The 26,879-nt window shown below is 46.3% G+C and overlaps 3 protein-coding genes across 6 annotated transcripts in view; 2 read left to right on the forward strand and 1 right to left on the reverse strand.

Moving 5' to 3' along the window:
* Window positions 1–18,380, reverse strand: part of EFTUD2 (elongation factor Tu GTP binding domain containing 2) — a 33,487-nt gene extending 15,107 nt beyond the window's left edge. Inside the window, exons 1-11 of one of the 2 annotated variants that reach the window (XM_081028398.1) lie at window positions 18,108–18,380; window positions 14,892–15,000; window positions 9,440–9,605; window positions 8,729–8,807; window positions 7,448–7,523; window positions 6,905–6,970; window positions 6,099–6,134; window positions 5,050–5,140; window positions 4,164–4,246; window positions 2,101–2,267; window positions 232–356 (exon numbers count right to left, since the gene is read on the reverse strand). In XM_081028398.1, the coding sequence (XP_080884524.1) occupies window positions 232–356; window positions 2,101–2,267; window positions 4,164–4,246; window positions 5,050–5,140; window positions 6,099–6,134; window positions 6,905–6,970; window positions 7,448–7,523; window positions 8,729–8,807; window positions 9,440–9,605; window positions 14,892–14,996 (994 nt within the window). In that variant the 5' untranslated portion in view covers window positions 14,997–15,000; window positions 18,108–18,380. Of the gene's footprint in view, window positions 1–231; window positions 357–2,100; window positions 2,268–4,163; window positions 4,247–5,049; window positions 5,141–6,098; window positions 6,135–6,904; window positions 6,971–7,447; window positions 7,524–8,728; window positions 8,808–9,439; window positions 9,606–14,891; window positions 15,001–15,767; window positions 16,064–18,107 lie in introns of those variants that run through there. The other variant, XM_081028399.1, reaches the window with a different exon arrangement.
* Window positions 18,341–23,864, forward strand: DNAAF19 (dynein axonemal assembly factor 19; the record flags this gene model as incomplete). 3 transcript variants are annotated; one of them, XM_081028401.1, is made up of 4 exons in its annotated part: window positions 18,341–18,471; window positions 19,532–19,683; window positions 20,080–20,212; window positions 20,853–23,864. In XM_081028401.1, exons 1-4 carry the CDS (start codon window positions 18,469–18,471, stop codon window positions 21,321–21,323), a joined length of 759 nt encoding a protein of 252 aa, XP_080884527.1. In that variant the 5' UTR covers window positions 18,341–18,468. The 3 variants fall into 3 exon arrangements, with proteins under 3 accessions (XP_080884527.1, XP_080884528.1, XP_080884529.1); XM_081028402.1 differs by lacking the exon at window positions 18,341–18,471 and adding an exon at window positions 18,477–18,553 and having other exon boundaries at window positions 20,853–21,323; XM_081028403.1 differs by lacking the exon at window positions 18,341–18,471 and adding an exon at window positions 18,486–18,565 and having other exon boundaries at window positions 20,853–21,323.
* Window positions 22,341–23,585, forward strand: FAM187A (family with sequence similarity 187 member A; the record flags this gene model as incomplete). The annotated part of the gene is made up of 1 exon (XM_081028400.1): window positions 22,341–23,585. The coding sequence occupies one exon, from the start codon at window positions 22,341–22,343 to the stop codon at window positions 23,583–23,585; it is 1,245 nt and encodes a 414-aa protein (XP_080884526.1).
* Window positions 23,865–26,879: the final 3,015 nt, after the last annotated feature.

Below are 26,879 nucleotides of genomic sequence, written 5' to 3' on the forward strand. Positions count from 1 at the left end.
TTCTTCATCCTTTTCTTCCCAGTCACCTTTATGTTTTCCATTGTTTAGAAACCACTTAGCTTGAAGAAAGGGTCTAGGGTCCCAAAAGAGCCCCAAATGTGACAGCAACAGTTGACAAAGTGCTCCTTCCAACTGGGATTCTGGCTTGAAGCCAATTTCCAAACCTTTCAGCAGGAAAGGCACCCATGCCTCTGGGGAAGCTGGCGAGACAGACTGCCAGCCAGAGCTTACCAAAGGTGTCAGCGTAGATCTTGGCAAAAGAGCCCAGCGTGAAGCAGATGCTGTACTGGGAGCTGGAGAAGCAGACGTTGCCCAGGAGTGGGGACAGGATCAGGTTCTCATCAGTGGAATACATGCTGAAACAGAGACAGTTGTGAGCGCACAGCCAGGCTGACACACCGCCAAGGGGAAAGGGCAGGGATTCGGTCTCACAGCCTCCCTCCAGCCCTTGCCCTCAGACAGGGCTTACATAATACAGTCAGCTTTGCCAACAGCCTGGTCCAGGAAAGGCACACGATAGAGTTGTTCCCTAACTCTCAGTAACAAGCTCATTTCCCAGAACTGGGAACACTACACGATCTTCGAGAAGTTAACTGCACCAGACAGACAAGGGGAAACTTGGAGGGCAGAGACAAAGGTCTTGGAACATGGGAAGTGAATCTAATGTGGGCAGAGAGGAATACACTCTGGAGAAACCTCACTTTTACAAATACAAACAGGCATAAACACCAGTCCGAATGAATGAATGAATGAATGAATGAATAAAAGAAAAAGCAACTTTGCTCCCACTCCCACCACCCTATTCTTCTTTATCTGTTTTGTTTGGCTTTGTTTTACAAATTTGTGTTACATTGTGTCTTAAAAGCCATGCAGAAGCCAGAGCACCCCAAGTTCACTAACATTTACAAGAAAACCAGTTGTACACAGGGATCAAATCCACAACCCTAGCTTTACTGACACATTGTTTTATGGAATTTAATTTAGCAATAAGAGTACTGGCTTATAAAGAGCAGTCCCCTACCTCATTCTACCCTCCTCTCAAGTTATGCTCTCCAGAGGCAACGGCTTTCAACTCTCCTAAAGCTGCTTTTAGAGCATTTACCTCCACATTTCTAAGTAATATGTTTGTTACTATTTTTTGTTTAGAGGTTGAGATACGATTTTGTGACTTCCTATTTTGGCAGAACAGGATTTAGCCCTATTTCAAAGAAGGACTTTAAAAAGAAGCCCTTTTAAAAGAAGTTCATCATTTCATATTTTGGACTCCTGATGTTATACTGGGCTGTAGTCATTCTCAGCCCTTCCAGAGACAGGCAGAAGATACCCCTGCTGAGAATCAGTGCTGCAAACTGGAGCAGCTCCTAAATGTAAATCTGTCTCTGGCCATAAAGGTACTGTCCTCAACCCTCACCTGGAGAGGTGTTCTCTCAGTAGGACGTCCTCCTCCCAGGCCCTTGGGGGGGGGCCTCAAGAAGTCACCCAGATAAAACTGTCTTTAAGACATATTTAACTTATTCTTCAAAGACACCTTGATACAGTATTCTAAAGTCTCCCAGCTCATACTTATTAATGTAAGCCCCTGTAAACGCCTCTGTAAAGCAGCTCTACCCACAGAAACAACAGCCAACAGTCCCTTCATTTACTGAGTGTGCTAATAAGACAGCAGCTAGCATTATTCACCCACCAGTTACTGTTTGCTAAGCACTGCGCTAAGTATGTTACATCACATAGCTATTTAATTTCTCATAACATCTCACTGGGCAATTGTTACAGAAGCAGAAACGGAGGCTCCACGTGCTTAAGTAATTTGCCCGACTTTACAGGGCTGCTACGAGGTGAAGATGAGACTGATTCCAGAGCCCCAGGTATTGACCGCAACAGTAAATTGAAGATTGGTGTTAAGCTGCACAAGCGGTGAAGGCAGAGAGTTAACGAGGCCACAGCTGTGCAGTCCATCCTTGTGGAGCCATGAAAGGAGCCCCTAGCCCCGTCGCACAAGCTCAGCACGCACGCCAAGAAATCAGAGATGTCCCCAGAGGTGTTCGAGGTTCTGATGCATAAAAACCAGAGTCACCGAGGTCCCCGCCAGGCTCCCTGTACCTTATCAGCCCGTTGACCTCATCGACAATGTGGCGCAGCTTGTAGTAGGCGTCGGTGGGAGGCAGCTTCAGCTCCAGGATCAGCCGGTCGATCTTGTTGATGCACACGGTGACCGCCAGCCTCTCCTGCACGGCGTGCTTAATCAGCCGCTCTGTGTTCAGCATCACCTGAGAAGCACAAGGTGGCGAGAGCACACCAGGCACCGTCAAAGAGGGCACGACTTCAAAACATGAAGTGTGAGGAAAAGAGGACCTGGGGAGACAGATTGCAGGGTGGAAGCAGAGGGTATCTTGCCTTTGTCCAAAGATACCCTTGGACTCGGGAACTTTAAGGGGGCACCTTGCAGGACCAAGGAACAAAAAAACCACACTGATGACGTTGGGAGCCATGTTCCCAGGTGCTAGAGGAGGAACAGAGGAAGGCTGAGGAAGAGAGTATGGTGTTGAAGTGTAATTGCGGGAATTAGGAGAATGCAATGATTTCTTCTTTTTTGACTGCGTTAATGATTTTTAATATGTATGTGTAGAAACAGTTATAGATATGCCTGGATGTATATTACCTGTGTTCAATGAAAGGACCTAGAAGCAACGCCCCCAGTAGCAATGAACATGTGCTGAGCCCTGTTTCTAAGTACCAGTTCCCACCCTAAGGAACCAGAGCTCCTTGGAGAAATGGCTGATTCCAGGTTTGGGGCAGGCAAAGTACAAGATGAGTCTAGAACATCGTTTTGTGCCTAAAAGTAAGGAAGTACGCAAAAAAAGACGGGACATGTCAAAAGGACAAAGAAGCCAGCCTGAAGGGGGCTGGCCAAATCTGGAATAACCAGAGCATCAAAATATAAAAGGACAGTAATGGACTATAACCCACGAGTAAAATTAAAATCTGTGCATCCATACTGACAATAAATAAGGAAACGGGGGAGGAGGGGAAACTCTTCCTTACAATAGAATTCCAACCAATAAATACAAAAGGAATAACAAGAGTTAGAAAATTGCCATTTGCAACTATTAAAAAATAAGCAAGGAATGATCAATGGATAATAAAAATGGTAGGTAAAGTTTAATAAGGAATAGAATGTATAATAGACTCACGGTATCTCTCCATAAATTATTACAAAGGGAAAAATTGTAACTTTACAAAATAGAGACATTCTACAAAATACACAGCGTATACTCTTCATGCCAATGTCATAAGAAGACCAAGAAATGTAAAGAACAGCTTCAACTAATGAAAAGAAACTAAAGAGACATGAAGACTAAATGCTATGAAGCATCCTGTATTAGGAAATAAATTCTACAAAGGACATTATCAGGACTTACTGAGGTCTGTAGAAAAAGATCTGTACAAAAATATTGTATCTATGTTGAAGTCCCTGATTTTGGTAACTGCACTATGGTTATGTAAGTGAATGTTCTTGTTCTTAGGAAACACATTCTGAAATATTTACTTTCAAACGGTTCCAGGGGAAAATATGCAAGTGTGAGTATGTGTGTACATGTACAGAGAGAATTACAAAGCAAATGAGGGTGAGTTCTTTGTACTGTTCTAGCAGCTTTTTAGTAAGTTGGAAATTATTCCCAAACAATGTCAACTATAAAAAGTCAACTTGGGCTCCCTCTGCTGGCTATTTCACCAATGACAACATGAATGAGGTTAGTTACCTAATCTTCAATGAAATATGAAAGACACCCTGGGCCTTTTAACTCCAATCTCTGTTCTCTCTTTCCCCTCTCTGTTTCCCTGCCCCCTCTCTGGTTTAGAAAAACGTATTAACATTTAAAATTCATTTATATGAATATACTCTCCTCCTTCCCTTTTATTTTCACTTGTCATTTTATCTTTTGTGTTTCCTGAATGACAATGAGTCCTACCACTTTGAGCTTCACTGGGTAGGGAGTAAGGGGTTCATATTGAGAACTAATTTTGAACTTCGTTTGCTGCCCTAATTTTAGAGCAGTGTGAGCCTTAAGCCCACAGACTTTCATGTTGTATGGCTCCCAGCTCGCTTCGGGCAAACCCAACAACAAGGAGGAAGGGTGCTAAGGGAGTAGAGTCAGACTCACGCCCTCGGCAGCATCGATAAAAAGGACCACTCCATCTGAGATGCGCAAGCCAGCCGTGACCTCATCAGAAAAATTCACATGTCCTGTAAAGCAAATATCAACTCTGTCGTCACTCGCATGATGGCAGGATGAGGCACAATTAATTGGTAGGTGGTCTAGGGGCACTGCAAAGCATGTGAACCCCCAATATCCCCTTTCCCATCTCCCCACAGCTCTCTGACATGTATAAAATTCCACCATTAGAGTCATAGTCTTGGATTAAACTTTTATACAGGAGGTCCCCAAACATGAAAAGAAGTGTTTTACTTAGGAGGGCATACCATAATCACATTCACACACCAGCTTAGTCTAAGCAGCAGTAAGCAGAGTTCTGTGGGACAGAAGACAATTTGGAGGCAGCAGAAAAGGCAAAGGAGGGCCTGAAGCATGGGAGACAGTGCCTGCCAAAGTGCTGCTGGTGGGAGGCAGGGTGGACAGGTCTGAGGGCATCAGGCACCTGATGGGGCAAAGAAGGCCAATCTGCCAAAACCCAGACTTTCCTATTTAAAACTGCTCCAAGCTGGTCCTTTCCAAAAGATAGAGTCAGCCACCGGGCAAGGAACGCTGCTGCCACCGTAACCTGTGTGTCCACCAGCAGGTGGTGTGTTGCTCCCATAGTCTCCTTCAAAAGATTCGCAGTGCCCGAGGCTGGGGACCACATCTGACTTGCCTTTGTCACCCCAGCGTCTAGCATGGGGACTGACACAGGCTGAAGCAAATAACTGAGGAAGAGTCCCTAAAACTTGAAGATTCTAGAGTAAAGAGAGGAGCAAACAGAAGGCCTAGAGCACGGCGCTTGCTAATTAACTAGTCAGAAGCAAAGGATACAAAGTCAAGGAATGTCTACCTGGAGTGTCCATGATATTGAAGAGGTAAGATTTTCCTTTGGTATCTGGCAAAACCACTGTCACAGGAGTGCTTTTGATGCCAACACCTCTCTGAAAGGACCAAAAAGAGAGTGGTCAAGGCTTCTGACGCAAGAGGGGTACATTCTGCTCTTGGAGCTTGCCAGTTGCTAGTAAATTACACAGACGTCTTTCATCGTAGTGAGTGTGATTTTGATCTAGGCCTCTAACCAAAAGGACCTTGAAGATGAAATATCTTGGTGTTATATAGCATATTTTTTTTTTTGGGGGGGGGGGTGTTGGTTCAAATACAAAAGAGTAAAACCAAAAATGAACAAGAAAGCAGAGCAGTATTAAACCTTAACAGAGAATCCAGGTTCCTAAAATGTTACCCTTCTCATACACTGGAAACAAAAATAATAACCAAGCATCATATAAGTAAACAGAAACATATCTGGGGGCATTTTAGATTAAAAAAAATTTAGATTAAAAACAACAACAACAAAAAACAGAAATAAAGAGAGGGAAAGAGAAGGGATTAACAGGGAGGAATAAAGATCCAGATGGAGAGAAAGAATAACCAGTCCAAATAGGAAAGACAGAGATGTCTGCTCACTCCTTCGTAGAGAAAGAGAAGCACAAAGACAGACGGACTCATTCCCAAAGAGAAATTACTCCTGAAAGAGATCGTCGTATGAAGTCATCTTACAGATTTTAAAAATGATACCATTTTAAAAAATCATGCTGAGCTTTTGCATCACTTACAGCATACATGCAGACATCACCTTGGTATCTGCCCTATTAGGCCAAATTAAATCCAGTCAAGGATAAGAGTGTCCCCCCTTTTACCTTACAGCTTGCCGACCCAGCTCTCTTTCAAGTTATAATGACTGAAAGAAACCAGGAGATAAAGAGCTGAAAGTAAAGGGGTTGGGGGGGCGCGGTGCAGTGTGGACCAAAGTGTTATGATAAAGCCTTCCCTACATTCCCTACAAAACCACCACTGCTGCTCTGCTGTGGGCAACAATCAGATTTTCCAAGGCACACGTACCTCTTGCTCTGTGAAGAGGATGTCGGTGTAGCACAGCTGAAAAAAAGGAAAGAACTGTCATTACCACCTGAATTCAGACTCCTCTCCCACACAAGCCATCAATCACTTTTCCTCACTACCTCCCAACTCAACGGTTTCTGCGTCAGGAGAAGATAGATTGAAGAGAACAGGATGTCCCTACAGAAATTCCAGACAATGAGACCAGTGCCCTCCCCGATGAAAAATGCTCCTGGATGTGTTTTTTGGGGGGTGGGGGTGGTCACTGAAGACCAGGTATAGCTGGAGAGCTAAATTATATCAAATGCGCTGAATTCTTAAGAGTGGTACAGGGAGGCATATTCAGCCTTCGTGGGACCCCTGCACGTCAAAACAAGTCAATCTGGCAGAGACTGAACAATTATTGCACTGAGACTTGCAGCCACACTTGGCCTCATTCACAGGCATTTAAATTTATCATGAAAACAAGGTCCCATTGTATTTTATTTATAGAGGAGGCATTTAATACCATGATGGGAAAGAATAGACTATAAAAGTCAGAATATATCAGAAGAGAGGAGGGATCGCGAGTAAAGAGCTGATCATCCCAAAATACTGCAGGTTAACATTCTCTATGCTCCTGAGAAAGTGGAAATTACTTTCTTAAAAGCTATTAATAGAGATTACAATTATGAAGTAGCACTTCGTAGACATCACTATTTATAACGAGAGTGGGAAGTTGAAAGAAGTGAAAGAAGGGGAAGGAGAGAGACACACCCCGGTATATTCTGAATGGTTCATCCTAAACCCTCAACAGAATTTCTACTCACGTCCTGGTCATAGCGCTTTCTGATTTCCGGATGAGTCTGCTCTATTAAACAATCCACGAAACACGTCTGAAAGGAAAGAAAAGATTAAGACCTGCTGACCACAGAGGAAAATCTACTCTCCCCTCCCCCAGCTCCCAATACATCACTTAGGGATACAGAGAGGAAGAGAACAGGAGGATTATGGGACAGCAAAGGATTAACATTGAAGCCACAGAATTATTTTCAAATGAAAGATGAAATCTTTCTTGGACAAGCACCTTCAGGGAAACGAAAACATATAAAATCAGAGTAAAGCTCAATTTCCCCTCCTCTGTCCAGCGGTAGACCCAAGGCTCAGGCATGCCCGTGGCTTCGTAACAGGCTCCATTTGCTGCTCAGGACAAGTGAGAATTTCACAAGGAGTTTTCGCAATAAACATGGAGGTCCCCAAAACTCAGGGAGTCCAGCCCTATGGTCTCAATCCCCAACCTGTGACTCTGAGGGCTAAAGAAATGGGCAGGAACAAAGAAAAACCCTGTTCCAAGTAGCCAAAAGCTTTCTCACCTTGCCATGATGGAGATGGCCACAAAGGGTCACATTTCTGATGAGCTCGGAGTTATCCATGAGATCTGCCAAGAAACTGAAAGGAGAAAGGAGAAAAGGGACTTTGGCAAAAATTTTCAAACGTGGAGTGGTGCAAAGGTGTTTTAGGTATTTGGGGCCAGGAACAACTTTTAGACCACCGGGAGACTGCTCAGAGGCAGATGTGAATTTCCCCATCTATATAGTTCTGGCTTTGGGGATCAAAGACTTATCCATGAGGTGACACAATGGTGAAATGTCGTAAGGATCTCAATAGCAAAATAATGAGATTTAAAAGCAAGGAAGAAGAAAAACAAAACCAAATACCAGAACTTGTGTAAAGTACTGTCCCTTTCAAAATCTTTAGGCTGAAAGCTACCCATTTATTTTATTGGTGCCGGGGGACTTAAGATCACTTTAGGAGCCTCTCTTGTGAAACTGCTACCCGAGCTAGTAAACAAGGCTGAGCAGAGGGCTTCCATCTTGACCAAAACCAGCACTGTCTTTCTTGCTTATCGCCCATATTACTTATGGCCAGTAGCTTTCAGATGACTTTGGCTCTCTCCAAAAAAAAATCAAGTCTGCTTTCAAAGACTGGAGATTTTTTTAAAAATCACCACTGAGAGCACAAAGAAATATGAAGCAAGTTCTGAAGATAAATGAAAAGTTGTTTCAAAAATGTGTGAATGATGGCAGGTGAGCTGATCTTTCAGAAGGGACCCCACTCTTTAGAACAGACAAAGACGACAACCTGATTAAAAAACCCCCAATAATTTCATTATCCAATAATGAGTCACAAGACCTTCATTATATGAGTGCATTTCATCAGTGAAAATAGTTTCAAAAACAATTTGCTGTATGAAGAATCTAAATTATTCTGTATTATCTACCTACTTATGACCTCCTTTTCAAAATAGAGTTATGTTCCCCAAACACTTAGCAATTCTACCGACTCAAAATAGGCTCCCATGCCCAACGTGGACAATTGTAATACCTAATACTCTCTGCCTCAAAGGCTGGCTGTCAATACCGAACTAAAGGTTTGGAAGAAAACAGCTGAGGTCTGGATGAGAGCCAAAAGAGAAGTTAAGACTGAACCTGAGTATCCCAGCAATTATATGAACTCAAAGAAAATTCTGGCAAACTATAGAGATTTTGCTTTTGCAATTCACTGGCTACTTCAACCACAAGCCACCTCCTACCTCCAGGAAGAAATGAACCCACACTATTCATGCAAAGAGGCTGAAAGACCTTATAACTTACTCCATTTCATAAACCGTGACAGGTAATGTCTGCTCCATCAGAGTGAATTTCTTGGTTTTCACTGGCTTAATAATGGGTTCTGCGGGGGGAAAAAGGTAGTGAAGTGCAGGTAGGCAGAAAACATAAAAATACAGAGCTCTATTCTCTTAGACCGAACTTTCAGAAAGTATGATACATGACATCGATTTATGTTGTGCTCAACAATCCCTCATGTTGAGCAAGTTCTGGGAATGCTGTTTTGCACAAGACAGTGAAGGATCTTGAACTCTGGGCTGAAGCGTTCGGCCTTCATTTTGCAGGAGGAGGGGAGAGGAACTGGATAACGGGTTGAGGTCAATGTCAGTTCACAATCCCTCCTTGCCTTTATAAAATGCAACTACTTTGAAAATAAGCATTGTGAGGACTGGTTAGAGGAGTTGGGATTATTTGGTGGATAGAAAACATATCAGACCAGAGGGAGAACTTAAAAACAGTCTTCAAGCACCTAAACAGACATTAGACAAAGAAAGAAAGAACTCTTACTTGCTTAATAACAAGTGTCAAGTTTTACTAAATATTAAAACAGCGTCAACTGAATCTGAATCCAGAAATAGCACTTGTCAGTAGTAAAGAAAAACTAATCAGTTCATTCACTGTACCTTCAAGATTGCGGCTGGCTAGGAAACGTTCTAGTTTCAATTTCAGCTCTTAAGCCAGCACCTCCCAACTGACCTGTGAGAGGCTGGGTGTCTTCCTCCTGCACGATGGTCTCCACCTCAGGACCATACACCTCCTCCGCCGTGGGGTAGTACTTCTTGTCCTCATGCAGCACCACCTCCATCCCAGGGTGATCTTCATCGTGATCACCTCCATCATCATCATCGTCATCGTCATCCATCTAAAAGCAAGAGAGGGACGGAGTCATAAGAGGCACGCGCTCTTCCTGCTCAATGACTGACCACACTACACGCGGTAAGAGCAAGGACCTCATGTGTGACAGCTTCTGGTTTGAGTTCCATGCTACGGAGTCACCAGTGCAGGTTCTACACTTGCGTGATGCTTCACAGAGAGAAGACCGGCTATAAGCCATGGCTACAGACGGCTCTCATTCAAACTAGCCCCCTCCTAAACGTGCGTCACTGGTCACAAGTGGATCGAGATGGGAGAAAACAAATGGCTTGTCACAACACACCCTTTAAGGGAAAAACTAACTTCTTCCAAGGACAGGAACCAGGAACCAGAGTCCCATACCTTTAAATTTTTCACTTAGATTCACAGGACTGTTATTGAAAAACACTTTTCTGACAGAAATAAGTTGGTGAGGAAGTGGAGAAACTGGAACCCTCATAAACTGCTGGTAGGAATGTAAAATGGTGCAGCCACTTCGGAAAACAGTTTGGCAGCTCCTCAAAATGTTAAACACAGAGTTACATATGACCCAGCAATTCCATTCCTAGGTACATACCCAAGACACAGGAAAACTGTTCACACAAAAACTTCCAAAGAAATTGTTCATAGCAACATTGTTCATAATAGTCAAAAAGTGAAAACAACCCAAATGTCAATCAGCTGATGAATGGATAAAAAACAAAAGTGGCAAATATATGGTGATGGAAGGAGAACTGACTCTGGGTGGTGAACACACAATGGGATTTATAGACGATGTAATACAGAATTGTACACCTGAAATCTATGTAAATTTACTAACAATTGTCACCCCAATAAATTTAATAAAAAAAAAAAAACTAAAAAAAAAATAAATAAAAGCAACAGCACATTAAAAAAAACACAAAAAACCAAAAGTGGTATATTCATACAATGGAACATTTGACAATAAAAATACTTTTACAAGCTACACCACCAATGAACCTTGAAACATTATACTAAGTGAAAGAAACCAGACATAAAAGGCCACATATTGTACAATTCCATTTATAGAAAATGTCCAGAATAAGCAAATCTAGAGATAGAAAGTAGACTAGTGGTTGCCTAGGGCTGGGGGAGATGGGAGAATTGGAGGCGATGGTTAAAAGGCGTGGGATTTCTTTCTGGGATGTTGGAAATACTCTAAAATTGGTTGTGATGATGGCTGCACAACTCTAAAAATCCTAAAAGCCAGTGCAATGTACACGTTCAATGGGTGAATTGTATGGTATGTGAATTCTGTATCAATAAAACGGTTAAAAATAACTGTCACACAGGTAATTAGAAAACAGACAAGCCAAGAAAACAAATCTACAATACATACATTTATACCCTCCACTTTCTGATGACTGTGGTCTACCACATACCACAACTTACTTATCAATCCCTTACTTCCTAACATAGAGGTGGTTTCTAATTTCTAGCCTATAAACATCAATCCTCTTGGCTCAGGGCCTGCACATTTGTTGTTTCAATCAACAGCAAATGAACCACTTTTTGTACACCCATCTTTGTGAACATCATTTTTGCCTGTAGGGCAAATTCCAGAAGCAAAACTGCTGGTCCAAATGGTAGCATACTTCAGAGCTTTGAGATGTATTTCTGCTTTGCAGAAATGCCCTATCAAGGCACTCATGTGGGTAGGGCATGACAGACATTGGCGCAAACTTTGGAGCACTTTGGAGCAAAAAGACAGAAGTGGGTTTCAGAGAAAAGGGGAGGAGAGGATTTGGAGACAGCAAGTATCAACAACTCTTTTGAGCTGTGCTGTACTGGGAGGCAGGGAAATGTGAGGTAACTGAAGGGGGATATGGGGTCGAGAGAGGATTTTAAGATGAAATCACAGCCTGTCTGTATATTGACGGGGACGATCTAGCAGAGGGAAAACTGGTGAAGCAGGAGAGAGGGCAGTCTTGCCGGGGGGAACGTCTTGAGTAGGTGAGGCGGGACGACATGAACAAATCATCCATAAAAACAGGAGGGACAGCATATGGCACAGACGCAAAGGTGGGTAGATGGAGTGGTGGGAGCTTGTTTTCCTTCACACAAATTCCAGCATGTCAACTTCGTTCTTAAAAAGAACACAGAACCCTCCAGGGGTGAGCCGACTGGCTACCTCCTGTCATCTTTACACTCTACTTGTATAATACCTAGTAATGTGGCCTAACATTACATTAGCTCTTTGGACAGCCACACATATTCTGCTGGTGGTGCCTCCAAAATACCATCAAGCAAGTTCCTCCTGCCCCCCACCCCCAACGCTAGATGTATTTTGAATCTAAGTGTAGGATTTTATGTAATAATTTCCAACTACTTGTAATTATTTCTACCTGAGTGTCCTGACAGTAGCTCAAGGTTGACAAGTCAGAAATAAAACTAAACAAGCATCTTTTGATCATTTCCCTTTTTCTGTTATAACCAGTGTTCATTGGGTCATCCAGTTCGCCTCATTCTTTCTCCCCAAACATTCAAACAGTGGCCCAGCTCTACGTCTCTACATCCTTCCACTGTGAAAAACTTCTGCAGGCCTCCCAACCCTCCCTACCTCCCAGCATCTTGCTTTGCTTCCGTCACCCCTTCCTCCCAGTTTTCCATTTAAGGCCTTCATGAGCCTGGCCCCTCCTCCTCTGCTTGACACCCAGTTGTCTTCCAGAGACTGGGCTTTGGCAATCAGGAGGAGAAATCATTTCCTCTTAACACACCACCTCTGAGCCCCTGCTCACTGCAATCCTTTCTAGAATGCCCTTCCCTCTTTCCTGCCTCCATTATCAAAATTCTGTGTGCCTCTCTACTATAATATACCTCAATGAAAAATGTTTTTTTGTGTTTTTGTTTTAAATCTGCGCATCCCAGGTGGCCTAGGAGGCTATAGAACTCTTATTCTGCTAGGAGTACGGAGTGCAGCCATGCTGAAGAGTAATCTGACAGTACTTACTATAAACACATTAACAAAACATAGACACATGCAATATATGTATGATCCTATGATTGGCAACTCTGCTTTTGGGAACATAACGCAAAGACATTTCGACACGGTATATTAAAGTGAGAATATTCACTGCAGGATTACTCGTGTTGAGGGAAGGCTGATGGCAGGAAACCTGGATCATCACCAAGTAATGCACGCCAGGGCGAACTGAGCAGCAACTAGATATGCCACAGACCAGACATACACACAGCAAGAGATGGATCCTAAAATGCAACCCTCATCACAGGATGAGTGGCAAAAGTAAGAAACAGAATGATGCAGATAACACGATACCGTTTACTTAAATGAACATATGCCCGCGATGCAACTCTACACGTTTTGCAACTCCTGCAAACAAAAAGCCTACATATACTGGATCAACATATACTATGGTAACAGGTATGAGAATGAGATTAAAAGGAATTACTGGGTTAATTAAATAAGAGCAGAGCCTTGCGCCAGCAATAGAAGCATGAACTAGAACATGGTTGACCATGCCTTCTGTACTGCGGGGAAAGCATCCACACATGGCCTCACCGTTCTTGGTTATTGTTGTTAACAACTTTCGGGAGATGTAATTCACATTCCACACAACTCACCCACTGTTCAGGTCTACTTTGAATGTGATTTCCTCAGAAATGCTTGGTCATTCCAGCCAGGAAGAATCCTTCCTTACATATTATTGCTATGGCTATAAGTTAATATGACTTAAATGGCACTTGTCCTTCCCTGTCTCATATTATAAATTTGTTTGTAGGCATTTCATCTCCCCTTGCAAGCAGTAGGTTCCTGGAGGGCAGGGATAATGCCTTGGCTCTCTGTATCATGATTCCTTGCAAATAATAAGTGCTCTATAAATACTTAAGGAATTCTTGGGCTTTATTTAGCCTGAAATTCAAGTTTGTTTGGATCATTCTGTTATCCAATACATTAGCTTATGTGATGTGCAAAATTTATAAACCTCTCTCCTCTATGTTCACCTGAGTCACTGACAAAAAGGTTAAAAAGGATGGAACCAAGCATGGATGCTTGGGACATATCACAAGAGCTCTGGAGGTGACCCATTAATCAAAACTCTTTGGGTCCTATTGTTCAACGGCTGTGACCGCTCCTCGAATTGTGACTCAGACCATATCTTTCCACAAGGACATGAGTTACAGTGGTTACCTTGAGAGGGGGAGTGAAATGGAACGAGAATCAAGGAATACTTTGAATGAGAATATATTCATGAATTACTGTACAATGAAAAGAAAAATCTATTAAAAATAATATTTTAAAAAAGAAAATTGGTTTGTAAGAAAAATAAGACTTCAAATGCCTTGCCCAAATCAAGATACATAATATCCACAGCATAACCTTGACCTGTAGCTCAACCTAGTAATCTTATCAGGAGGAAAGTTTTGTAAAACTCATACAAGCTTCCTAAGTGTTCAATGTCATCTGTTTTAAATTTCCTTCCATCGCTTCTCGGCCTTTTGGCTAAGATCAAGTGTAAATTTCCTACCATAATTTTTACCATGAACGCATATCATACTTCCTGGTTTGTAGTTTCTGAAATGCAGTACCTTATCTCCATCTTCCAAAAGTAGTACGAGTTGCCCGATTCACTTTCTAAGACCACAGCCAGTCCCCAGTTTCTTAAAGATGACCACAGCGGCTCAGTTTACCTCTGCGAGGTCTCCCCCACGACCCCACCTACGACCTAATGCACGTGGGCCTGGAAATTGAACACCCCTGAGGGTGCAGGATACTCTCTTTTCACCTCACCTATGACTTCCATTGTCTTTTTCCAGTGTTTACTCTAGTTTTTCTAGTTTGAAGGGCATTCTCCGTGATGGAGAAGACAGATGGCAGCCAGGACTTTTGTTCTGCTTCCCTGTTTTGTTAATGTCATACCTCCATCGATGAGTAGTGGGCCTACTTCTTGTTCTGAACAAGCGCTAAAATATAAAAACCCGTTTTGGTGTCTTGCAAGCCTCAGACCATTCTGGACTTTCCTCCATAGCTCTCCTGTCATAGGAATGGGAGTCATGGGAATCTGCACCTTCTCTTTCTATGGCTTTTGTTCGTCTCTCAAAAACCTGAGCTTCTGAGGGAGTTCCCAGTGCAGCTGCGCCTGGAAAAGGTGATGATTTTTTATTTCCTTTTGGAACTTCAGTCGCTAAGTTTTCTTAGGAGCAGAAACAGGGCAATGTGAGAGACGTACACAGGTATTATGGGGGCACAGAGGGTTCAGTACATTATTGCTTTTAAAAAAAGGGACAGAAGAAAGAAGAAATATATTTGTCTTACCTCGTCAAGATCTTTGGTCTCTCTGCCCAATTCATCATCATCTTCATCAGAATCTAGCTCTGGTCCAATATAATTCCCAAACTCATCATACAAATCAGTATCCATGATGCTAAAATTCAAGAAGAGGAGTTAGCTTCTGGCAAGGTAATCAAGGCCTCGAGAACATGGCCACCTTTCTAGCCTTATATTGACTGTATCTCTTCACACATCTCTCCAGTTACACCAACCTACTGACTGCTCCCCCCGAAGATCTGTACTTTCCCCTCCTCTCTCTTCTACTCATTGTCAACTCTTCTTCCACTTTTTAAAATAATACTCTTCTTCCACTTTTTTAAATAATAATTTTTAATTTTAAAACAATTTAATACCAGAAAGTTTCAAAAATAGTAAAAATAACTTTATTTTTCCTAAGTTATTTGAGAATAAGTTGCTGACACAATGCCTCATTACCCCAATACTTTAGTGCAGGAGTTGGCAAATTATAGCCTGTGGCTAAATCTGGCCTGCTGCCTGATTTTATAAGCCCCCAAGCTAAGAATGCCTTTTACATTTTTAAATAGCTGGAAAATGAAAAAAAAATTTCATGATACGTGAAAATCCACTGTATGAAATTCAAATTTCAGTATCTACAAAAACAGCTTTATGGGAACACCGTCACGCTCATTCATTTATATTGTGTACGGCTGCTTTCACATTGTAGCAGCAGAGTTGAGTAGCTGCAACTGAGCCCATATGGCCCAGAAAGCCTGAAATATTTACTTTAGAAAAGGTTTGCCAACCGCTGCTTCAGTGTGTGTGATTCCTACCAACAAGGACACTTTCCTACATAATCACAATACAACCATCAAAATCAGAAAATTAATATTGACACATTACCACAGACCCCCAGTCAAGCTTCACAAACTGTTCCAATAAAGTCCTGCACAGCAAAGGATCCCACCCAGGATTGCATGTTTGCATTTAGTTGTCACATCTTTAGCTTCTTTCACTCTGGGACAGCTCCTTAGTCCGTCCTTGACTTTTATGACTTGACACTTTTGAAGATTACAGGCTAGTGAGTTTGTAGAATGTTCCTTGAGTTTGTCTGATGCTTCCTCATGATTAGATTCAAGTTATGCATTTCTGGCAGAAATATCACAGAAGTGATGCTGTGTTCTTTTTAGTGCCATCTCCTAGTATCACATGGTACATGATTTTAATTTGTCCCATGAGTGGTGATGTTAACTTAATCATTTAATTACAGCAGTGTCTGCCAGGTTTTTCTATTGGAAAGTTACTTGTTTTCTTTCTTTTTTTTTTTTTTAACTTTTTTTTTAAGTTACTTGTTTTCTCTTTGCAATGAGTGGGTTGTCTCCACTTCAATTGCTGAAGTTCTATTCAAAGCACAGTTCCAATGCCACCTCCTTCAAGCTTTCCTAGATCCCCAATCTCTCACTCCCCTATGCTGCTACAGCCTTCTGTACCTTTATCAGCATTTAATTGTTTGGAGTGGTAGTTACCTGTACCACTCACCCTCAGCAACAACTCTACAGCTTACAAGGAATAAACAACTGACCTGAGCACGAGTTAAGGGCCTGGGCTCTGGAATGGGAAAACCTAGATATGAATCCTAACTTTGTCACTTAAAAATTATGTAACTTCAGGTAAGTTACTTCACCTCTTTAAACCTGTTTCCTCAACTGGAAAATGGAGTGACTGACTCCTGTTGCCTAAAAGGTTGTGAGAATTAAACAAAATAGTCTCTGTAAAGAATTTATCCGAGTCCCAGGCTCAATAAATGTTAGTTAGCATTATTTTTTGGCCATTCTTAAACACAGGAATCCTGTGTTCCGTGTGCCCACTGGCCAACGTACCTTGCAGAAGTAGGAACGGGATAAATGTTAAATGAATGCAATGTTTAATTTTGAGATACTGTTATTTCTTACACTAAGATAATTCGTCCACCTCCCTCCATGCCACCTGTTGAGTGCTGGTTGTAGATAAAATAGAGAATTAAGAGCTCCAAGGACGAGTACCGTGTTTCCCCGAAAATAAGACCTAGCCGGACCATCAGCTCTAATGCGCTTTTTGGAGCCCAAATTAATATAAGACCCAGTCTTATTTTACTATATACTTATTTATTTATAGTAAAATAAGACCGGGTCTTATCTAACATAAGACCTTATATCATATAAGGTCTTATACATAATATAAGGTCTTATATTAATTTTTGCTCCAAAAGATGCATTAGAGCTGATGGTCCGGCTAGGTCTTATTTTCAGGGAAACACGGTAATTAAATGTAATTATGGAAACTTTCACGTGCATATTCTTTTTACTTCCAAAGAGCTGTCACATCTGTGCTCATTTCATGCTCCTAAAATTCATGAAGTGACTGAAGAAATTTTTATAGAAGGCTGTTCCCGGGACAAACCAAGCCCATTCTGCTTCAGGGCCATCCATTGTACTTGCTATTCTCTCCCTAAAGGCTCTTGCGTTGGATATTTATACCTTGTTCCTTCATGTCACTCAGGTCTCTACTAAAATGACACCTTCTCTGAGAAACCTTCCCTTGCCACTCTAAAAAAGTCCCCCATACACACACTCTGCAACTCCCACCTTTACTGTTTTATTATCATTAACATTCATCACTACCTGAGCTCTATCTAGTCACGTGTTTAACGTCATCTCTCCGACTACCGTTTAAGCGAGGACTGTTTTGTTCTTATCCCTCCTTCACTTAGAACGGTGTCTGGCACAAAACAGGGCCTCAGTATTTGTTGCGTGAATGGATGACTCCGGCAAGGCACAGAGAAAATAGCTGACTTGCCCACGGGTGCACAAAACTAGTGACCTGCGGTGCCCAGCTTCACTGCAGCTTCCCCTAGAATGCCGGCTCTCCGAGGAATACAGAATAAGGACGGAGGGAGCTGGGCAAAGGAGTGAAGAAGGCACGGATGGAAGAGGGAGTGAAAGAGGGGGGCTGAACAGCGAGAACGACCCCTGCCCAGGTACGGGATTTTACGGATGGACTACACGCAGGGAACCTCGGGATCTGCGAGTGTGTGTGTTGGGGAGAAGGTGTCTCTCATTCCCTCTCCCGCTCCACGCCTCAACGGACCGATCTGCAAAGTGAACGGGGCAGATAGCATCTAACGTCTCCTGCAGCTCTGACATTATCTAATTGCCCATCCCACCCGGAGCAGCCTCCCCACGCCGCTGACCCACGCCAGCTCACCTCCGCCTGCTCAGCCAGCAGCTCCCGGTAGGCCGCTGGAGCCCGCGCTTCCGCCTCACACGGCCGCGCCGCCGGAGCCCGCTGTCCGGAAGGACCCCGAAGACGCCGCGGTCGCGTTCCTGCCGCGGAGGACAGCCCTCTGCCTGAGGACCAGCTCGGAGGAACGCCGACCGCGGACACAGGAACTGGCAAGGTGGACTTGTGGATCCTCAAACCAAGGCGTGAGCTTTTCCAAATTGAATGAGGCTTGAGGAGGCTTGAATCTGATCAGGCGCCTCGGGGCCATCCTGAACGGGGGCCTTCAGGTCGATCACGTGGGTAGACTGTTGGAGCGGTTGCTGGGCAACCACAGCTGCTGCGTATGGTAGGCAGCTACCTTGTTCCCGGCGTATCTGGGGATCCCCAAAGAAAGCAAGGGAACCAAAGCCAGGGCTGCTGGGGTGAAGGTCAGAGGGGCGGTAGACTTAGTTGTTCTATTTATTCAATGACTGGGTAGGGCTCAGAACTGGACAGGAGCCGGACACTTGAGTTCAGTTCCTGGCCAGCCCAGCCCCCTTCTTGGTGTTCAGCTTAGCCACGTTGAGGTGGAACGCGAGGACTGTGGGGTTGGTTGAAGCCCTCCCGGTTCCTTGTCCTAAGGCCGTTGATGACTCCACCACAAAATCTAGCTCAATGCACCAGGAGTCTGAGGTTCAAAGGGGTCTCACAGCAAGTAAACGCCAGAGCCAAGACTAGAACCCATTTAGCTGATCTCCCTATACGCCGGGTCAATCAGCCTCAGATACGCGGAGACTGCAGAAGTACAGTGATAGAACTCAAGAGGTCGTCCAAATATCTAGGGTCCTGTGATCCAGCCCTGGGCTGGATGGAAAGATTTGGGGACAGGGATCATTCAGCCCCTTCCCCTGCCACTTCTACTTGTTTTCCTGCTCAATCCTTGCATCTGGCTTGGGTGAAAAATATCCTTCCCCATTAAAGACATTTAATTATGGATGAAATTTTATCCCTGGGCTCAAGAGTAGCTAACAATAGTTCTGCTTTTGTGCGAGGTCTTCTTTCCTAATTGCTGTAGAGTGAGACCATGTGGAAGAGTGAAGGGACTGAATGTTGAGATCCAAATGCTTCCTCAGCTGAAGCACCAATAATAAAATATTTTTAGAGGCAGAGGACAAAATTAACATGGGGCTCCAAATTGAAAGTCAGGACTCTATTCTATTTTGAGTGACAACAAGTCTTAAGTAAATTCTCACTGTGAAGTCAGCTCTGCTCACTAGAGAATCAGATTTTTGTAACACCCCCCAACATAAGTGACAAGATATCCAGAGTGGTTTTTGGTCATTTTGGGGCCTGGCCAAGAATCCAGATGCACACTCTTCCCCCTCTTATTGATCCTCCACTGATGTCCATTCTCTTTGCCTTCCCAGGCACAGGCCATGGAAAGGAATGACATCATCGACTTCAAGGCTTTGGAAAAAGAGCTGCAGGCTGCACTCTCTGCTGATGAGAAGTACAAACGGGAGAATGCTGCCAAGTTACGGGCAGTGGAACAGAGGGTGGCTTCCTATGAAGAGTTCAGGTTGGCTTAATGCCATTTTTCAGACCCTCCTGTTAGGGTGGACTTTAGTGGATAAGGGCACGTACTTTGGTGCCAGACAATTCTGAGCTCTGTCCTGGCTCTACCCTCTGCTACCTGTGTGATCTTGTGCAAGTTATGTAACCTCTCTGCGCCTTTATGCCTCATCTGTAAAAGAGAGTAACCATTATTATGATTAAATGCGTTATTATATGTAAGATGTTTGAGCACGATGTTTGGCACATGGGGAGTGCTTAAAAGCTGTCAACTATTGTTGCTGTTGTTGTTATTGTCGTGCTGGCCTGCCAACAGATTCAGCCGATATCGTGCAAAGTCCAGCCGCCGCACACCCACAGACACCATCAGGTCCATCCCCTAATCTCTGTCCTTTGTCCACAGGGGTATTGTCCTTGCATCACATCTGAAGCCACTGGAACGGAAGGATAAGATAGGAGGAAAGAGGACCGTGCCTTGGAACTGTCACACTACTCAGGGAAGGACCTCCCTGGATGAAACCACTGACATCTCTCAGGTAGGTGAGGCCCAGCAGAATTCTCTGCCCTAAACCTCCAGTCCTATCATCTTACAACACGTACCTTTTCCTTATTTCTCATGTTAAACCAACAGAGGCAGGTTTCTGCCTCCAATCCCAGAAAGAAAAGCACCCAGCAGATGGTGGGGTTGAGCTGCATTGGGTAGAACAAGTCAGGAAGGTGGCCAGGCCAGGTAGGTCCCCTCCAGGCAGTCCTTTGACTTGCATGCACAGATCAGATTTGGGTTGCTCCAGGTTATATGGTATATAGTATAATGACCCTGTGGCAGTACTGGGAGGGCAACCCAGCCTGTCAGATCCTTAACACTCACCTTGAGGTTTTTCAGTCATCCCCTCGGCCCTGCTCAGAGTAAACCTGACTTACTCTCACATTTATCAGTAAGAAAATCCTGGTACAACTAAGAATCTCAAATCATGGCCTGGGTTTTTTGGGACCCTCTCTCCCTGTTCCACCACTAGTTTCCCTCATCTGAGAATGAGTCCCCCAGCGACCATAGCCTTCCCAGTGCTCAGAGAGCAGTACCAGAGCTAAGGTGAAAACCCACAGGCTTCCCTCGTTCTTACTGTCTCAGAACAGCTGGAAGAGCTCTGAATTCCCTTTCCTTCTTTTGTGACCTAGGAGAAAACACTCCTGCAGCCTGAGACCTCAGCAGAGTTCTACCGTGATTGGCGGCGATACTTGCGGAGTGGGCCAGAGCGCTACCAGGCCCTGCTACAGCTCGGGGCTCCCAAGCTGGGACACCTCTTCCAGACAGATGTGGGGTTTGGACTTTTAGGGGAGCTGCTGGTGGTGCTGGCTGATCATGTGAGGCTGGCTGACCGGTCATTGGTGCTAGGGATCCTGCACAGCCTGGCCGGTACCGGGCGTTTCACCTTGAACCTGAGCCTGATGAGCCAGTTGGAGAGACAGAGCTGCAGAGGCTTGTTTCAAAAGCTGCAAGCCATGGCCGCCCCTAGGCCCGTGAAGGAGGGGCTCAGCCCGGAGGAGCGGGGTCTGGAGCAGCCTGGTGGGCTCCAGGAGGAGGAGAGGCTCCTGCAGGAGGAGGAGAGGCTCCTGCAGGAGCTGCTAGGGCTGTACCAGGTGGATTGATAGGACCAGTTACCTTCAGAGGTCCCCAGTGGTCGCTGGAGGCATTTTTTGATTGTTGCCTTGGGGCTCTGCGGGACTGTAGTAAGAAACCCACACCTAATTCCCTTTTCAACTTGGAATTTTCAGAGTAAAAGCCGGAATTCAATCTTTCCTTCTTCTGCAGCCCCTTGGTGGCTCGATACTCTGAACTGTGTATGTCCACAGGATGGTCAAGGGCCCAAGAAATTAAAAGAGCTTTGGCCCCTGTGGGCCCAAGCCCGTGGCCCATAGCCCTGAGAGAGGGGCATGTGCCCAACCAAATGCTGGTCATACCAGTTACAGCCTCCACCCAAAAAACGAAAAAGCAAAATCATTAATCTTCCATGATAAAGAAATACTGACCTCCATAGCTCTTAACAAGATTGTTGATAACCTAAAACCAATGAATGGACATTTAATCGACAAATGGTCATGGTCAAATGCTATCTCATCTGAGGCGCAGTATTTTTTTCCCAGGGGTTGAGTTCCTGTGCAGGTTGAGCCTGGAAAAGCCCCAAGCCATCAATTTAGGTCTGGCCAGTCTCCCAGGCTTCTTCAGATGGCCAGATGGGCAGGTGGGTGGGTTTCCTTCAACTATGGGATTACCCAAAGGGAAAACCTTCCTACCAGGCAGGCAGGGCAGGTCCTGGAGCAGGGAGGCAGAGATTTCCGTCTAGCCCCTGGGCCCTGCTTCTCATTCCAATTTCTCCTGACCCATTCTTGGGTGAGTGTCAGTGTTCTAGAAAGGAGAGAGAAGGCCAGGTTCTAGAATGGTTTTCCCGTGAGATCACATCTGTCACATTAGAAGGGCATCTTGTACATCAGCTGGGAATCAGTTGCCTTGCCTTTGGCCACTTCCCCTGCAGATGGTTGCTTTTCTTGGCGGCTTAATCTTTTCTTAATATAGATGCCTCGTCTGGCAGTCATTTCTAGAAGCCCCCATACGCCTTGAGTGCCTTGGTTTTGCCCTACCCCCTCCGACCCTTCCCTCCTGCACGCATGAACCTGGCCCATACCACTGTGCTCCTATGGGCGTGGGGGAGTCTCCAGGCCTTTGAAATCGTGGAGAAGGAGAATATTTTTCAGAGGACCCCTTGCCCCGCTTTCCTGATGTTCGACAATGCGGCCTATCTGGCCGACATGAGCTTCGAGCTGCCCTGCCACTGCAAGCCTGAGGAGGTGTCTGCGGTAGTCTGGTACTATCAAAAGCATCTCGGTAGCAGCCACACCAAGGTGCTGACGGATTTTGACGGGCGCCTGCTGACCGAGGCAGCCCAGGTCCGGGTGGGCAGTGACATGCTGGTCCGCTTCAGCATTCGCATGTTCAGCCTATTGGTTTTCCGGGCCCAGCCCGAGGACTCAGGCTTGTATTTCTGTGGCACCCGCAAGGGGGACTACTTCTACGCCTACGACGTGGACATCCAGAGCAGTGAGGGAATGGTGGCCACCTTCAAGGACCAGGGCCAGGATCCCTTTGCTGACGACTACTATGCGAGCCTCCACGTCTTCACCACCTTCTGGGAGTGGACCCCCTGTGACCGTTGTGGGGTGCGCGGGGAGCAGTGGCGCATTGGCCTCTGCTACCTGCAGAGCCCAGACCTCTCCCCACGCTACCGCAAGACACTGCCGGACGTGGTGTCCTGTGGTTCACAGGCTGTGCCAAGAAAGCTTCGGGCCAAGGCCAGGGGCCACCCACCCGAGCTGCTGGTTCAGAGCTGCATGGTGCCCTGCAAAAAGACGACGATGACCCGGGAGGGTGTGATGGCCATCTTCAACTACATATCCAAAGTGGGCAGCCGGCCCTGGGTGCCCCAGGTGCCCATTCAGTTCCACCAGCAGAGGCTGGGCCACGGACTCATCATCTCCTGCCCCGGGGCCCGGCCAGAGCATGCTGTGGCCTGGGACAAGGACCACCAGTACCTCTACCGCACACAGTACCTGAAGGGCATCAACAGGTCCATGAGGGTTTTCATCGACCCTGGCAATCACCTCCACATCCGCTTCACCCAGCTAGACGACCGCGGCATCTACTACTGCTGGCGGCAGGGGGTGCGCGTCGCTGGTTTCCGACTGGCTGTGACATCTCGAGGGCGCTACAAGGTCTCCTTCTCAGACCCCGAGACTCGCTCTGCCGTGGAGCTCACCCTGCTAGGGTACCTGCTCATCACGGCCGTCTTTGTCACCATTCACCTCTGTCGTTGCTGCTGTTACTTATTTCGCTGTTGTCCCAACTTCTCCCCCTAGGCTCTCTCTTCCCCAGCTCTGAAGACCAATTGAGCTCAAACGTGTTTGTTCAATGATACTAGCTGCCTCTGGCTGGGTGTCCTGGACTGGGACGTGTGGTAAGAGGATGTGGATCGATTCGTTAGTTACAACCTGCTCCCCATTTTCATGGGCACATCCGGGACCTAACCTGGGAAGTGGGGAAGCCTGAGGCAGGTGGGAGGTCAGGGACTGAGGCCAGGAGGGAGGGAGACACGTCTTCTGACTTCCCATCAGATTAAAGAAGGAAGAAAGGAACCTAATTTTTATCAAATGGCCTCTTTGGTGTTGAACAGTGTTTGAAGTGTGCTTTATTTTCTTGCCTTCGAGGATTGCCAAGTGGGTGCTGGTTGAATTGGGGGTAGCAGGGAAAGGAAGAAAGAATAAAATAGGGTGGGGTTCATATGTGTTCCCTCTACCTTCCTCCCCAGCTTTGTCCTGGGACTGGCCAGTAGAAACGGCGGGTTTGGGAACAAAAGTAAAGAGTAGAACAGGGGAAATGGGTGAGGAAAGTAGAGGTCAGATTCAGAGCTTTCCCGAGAGATTGCACCCAGGCTGGGGGCGTTAGAAGAGGGGCTGGAGCAAAGGCTGCAGTGGGGTGGGGTGGGGGGACCAGGCTGCTGTGGGAGAGCAGGGCTGGAGGTGGGATTTGTCACGTGGCTGCTGCTGTGGGAGTTTGGGCTCCCGAGATGATCAGTGATAAGAAGCAAGTTGGGTCTCATCCAAGGGTACTTGCTGCCCCGTCTTCCCAGCCCCAGCCTCTCCTGGAGAGATAGAGTCCACTCTGGGGGAGGCCACAGCAGTTGGCTTTATTTACCTCAGTGACTAAAGGCAGCAGTGGTACCCCGAAAGTTAGCAGCTGTGGGTGGCAGGAGGGAATCGCGGAAAGGGCACCAAGTCTTGGAAAGTCTCCCTCCCTTTGGACTTAGAGGGAAGAGGGGGGCCCTGGAGTGGTTCCTCTCAGCCCCATATCTGGGCACAGATAATCCTGTACGCCCCCCACCCCAAGTCTTCCCATGGAAAGCAAAGCAGATGCTCTGGGTGAAAGCCTCCAGGCTTCAGCGCTGCAAACCAAGGTCTTCACTCTGTTATGCCTCAATTTCCCAAACTGTAAAATAGGGTGCTACCTAAAATACCGGGATACAGTTTGTATTTGAATAAAAGGGGCCCTGGGCTTAGGGAAAAACAGCAGGTCATGGTGGGGAAGAAAGGGTCAGCTATATTGTGGTGGCTTCACCCAGCAGTATTTGCTGGAGTCGAGAGGCAGCACCTGCATGGGCTTGGAGGCCTGAGTGGACAGGAATTACACGCGAGGAAGGAGCCTTTAGAACTGGGGCAAAGTGTACACTACTCCTGTGGACAGCAGCCACTTTTTCTCCTGTTTCAGTATCTTCAAAGGACGAGTCACTTCCTTGAGTCCCACGACCCAGAGGCCAAGTGTCACTGGTCATCCACACCCCCAGCTCTGATACATAGCATCATCCCACTGCCTCCTCCACCATCTCTACCTGCCCCCCACCAGCGTATATGAGGGGGGGTCCTCCTGGGCTTGACCTCTCTGTACTGACACCGAGGGGCCAGGTAGCCGCTCTACTCCCTCCCAGCACCATTTCCCTCTCCACTTACACTAAGATCCCCTAAGTGCTGGGAATCGAGCCCCCACTTGCCCACAGCATGCCCACGTGGCAGCTCAGTGGGGCTGAGACCCTTGAATCATCACTCAGAGGCCCTTCTGGAATCTGGGCAGGCCAGGAATTCTGTCTGCTGACAACTCCGGTAGCAGGACGTCCCCGCCTACACTCAGACTGGCCAGGGTCCATCTAGAAGAATGAGCTTCTGGTCAGGGCTACTTTGCCTGCAGGGACTTTCCCTTCCTGTCTCAGATGCGTTTTCCTCCAGCCGCCTGAGGAAACGCAAAAGCCTACTACTTCCCAGATAGCTCGGAGACCTCTAACTCTGGCAACAGTTGCCATGACAACAGGGATTTGGCTACGCAGCGTGATTTATTAGGTCCCAGGCCCTGCCCAACTTCTCTCCTTCCTCCCAATTCTAACTCAAGCTGCTGGCCATGACCCTCCAGGCTGCCCCTTTTGGGGTGAGTGCCCTGTTAGTTGAAGTCACTGGGAGTAGGGTGGGTGCTGTCTGGCAGGCCTAATGCTAATGGAACCTAGGGCAGCAAGCTGGCATAGAAACGGAGATGGGGAAATGAGCTATCAGACGAGGGGCACCTATCCTGTTTCCTGCTGCAGGCCCTTCCTGCTGTGGGGCAGGGGCCACGACGTGGGTCCCGCCTCACACCACGTCCTTGTGCACCACGTCCTTGGACTCCTTAATGACCTGTAGGGGACAGAGAAGGTGCACAGTGCCATGATTAGGAGTTCACACAGACCCCAGGTCCACCATTGCTAGGCTCTGTGACCTTCGGCAGGTCCCCAGCCTTCCTGGGTCTTTCTTTTCTATGAGAGTAACCACAGCTCCCTCACGCAGCAGTCCGAGGGGGAAATGAGGTCACACCTGTAAAATCACTTAGCACCACGTCAGGCCCGTGGTGAGCTGATGATGTAATATTAGCAGGTAACTGCTGCTGGTGTGATGGGGCGGGGGGAAGGGTGGAGGGGTTATGCCAAATTCCCTTTCCCATTCCTCTGGCAGGTTTCTTGAACCAAGCTGGAAACAAAGTTGGGAGTGAAAACTGCTAACTTTAATTTTCTTTTTCTCTCCCAGTCCTGGCACGAGGGCCCCCTGAGTCAGGGTGAGAAAGGGAGAATGCCTGAGTCAGGACCTCGGCCAGTGGCCTAGGCGCCCAGGTTCCCCTTAGAACTGCCAGTGGAGGGGCTGGAGCATTGAATTATGTCCAGGTTCCTTCCCTGGGGAGCTCTTGTGAGTTATCAAGAACGCTCTATGTGCCAGTCTAGGCTTTCTTCCAGAGCCTGGCTTCCAGGATTCCTAGAGGCAGCCAGCGCCTGATGGGGCCGGAATGTCAGGTCTGCTCTCCTCACCTCTCCATCTCGCGTCTCCACGCTCTTCACCACGATGTTTCTCCTGAGATGGCCTTCCGACACGGACTTGGTGTCCAGGCTAGTTTCTGTGGGTGTGAGGAGAGAGGCGGCTTCCCGTAGGCTCTCAAGGCACTGCACATCCTCTCCCACCCAGACTTCCTGTTACACCCCAGTCATGAGTACGAAAGTACCCAACCAGGCAGGGAGGGCCTAGGCTCTTCCAACGGGGCTGGCAACCACCTCCCCAAGTCCCCAGTGTGTTGGGCAAGTCCTAGCC

This window comes from Rhinolophus hipposideros (genome assembly GCF_964194185.1).
Source record: "Rhinolophus hipposideros genome assembly, chromosome: 20".
NCBI classification, from domain to species: Eukaryota; Metazoa; Chordata; class Mammalia; order Chiroptera; family Rhinolophidae; genus Rhinolophus; species Rhinolophus hipposideros.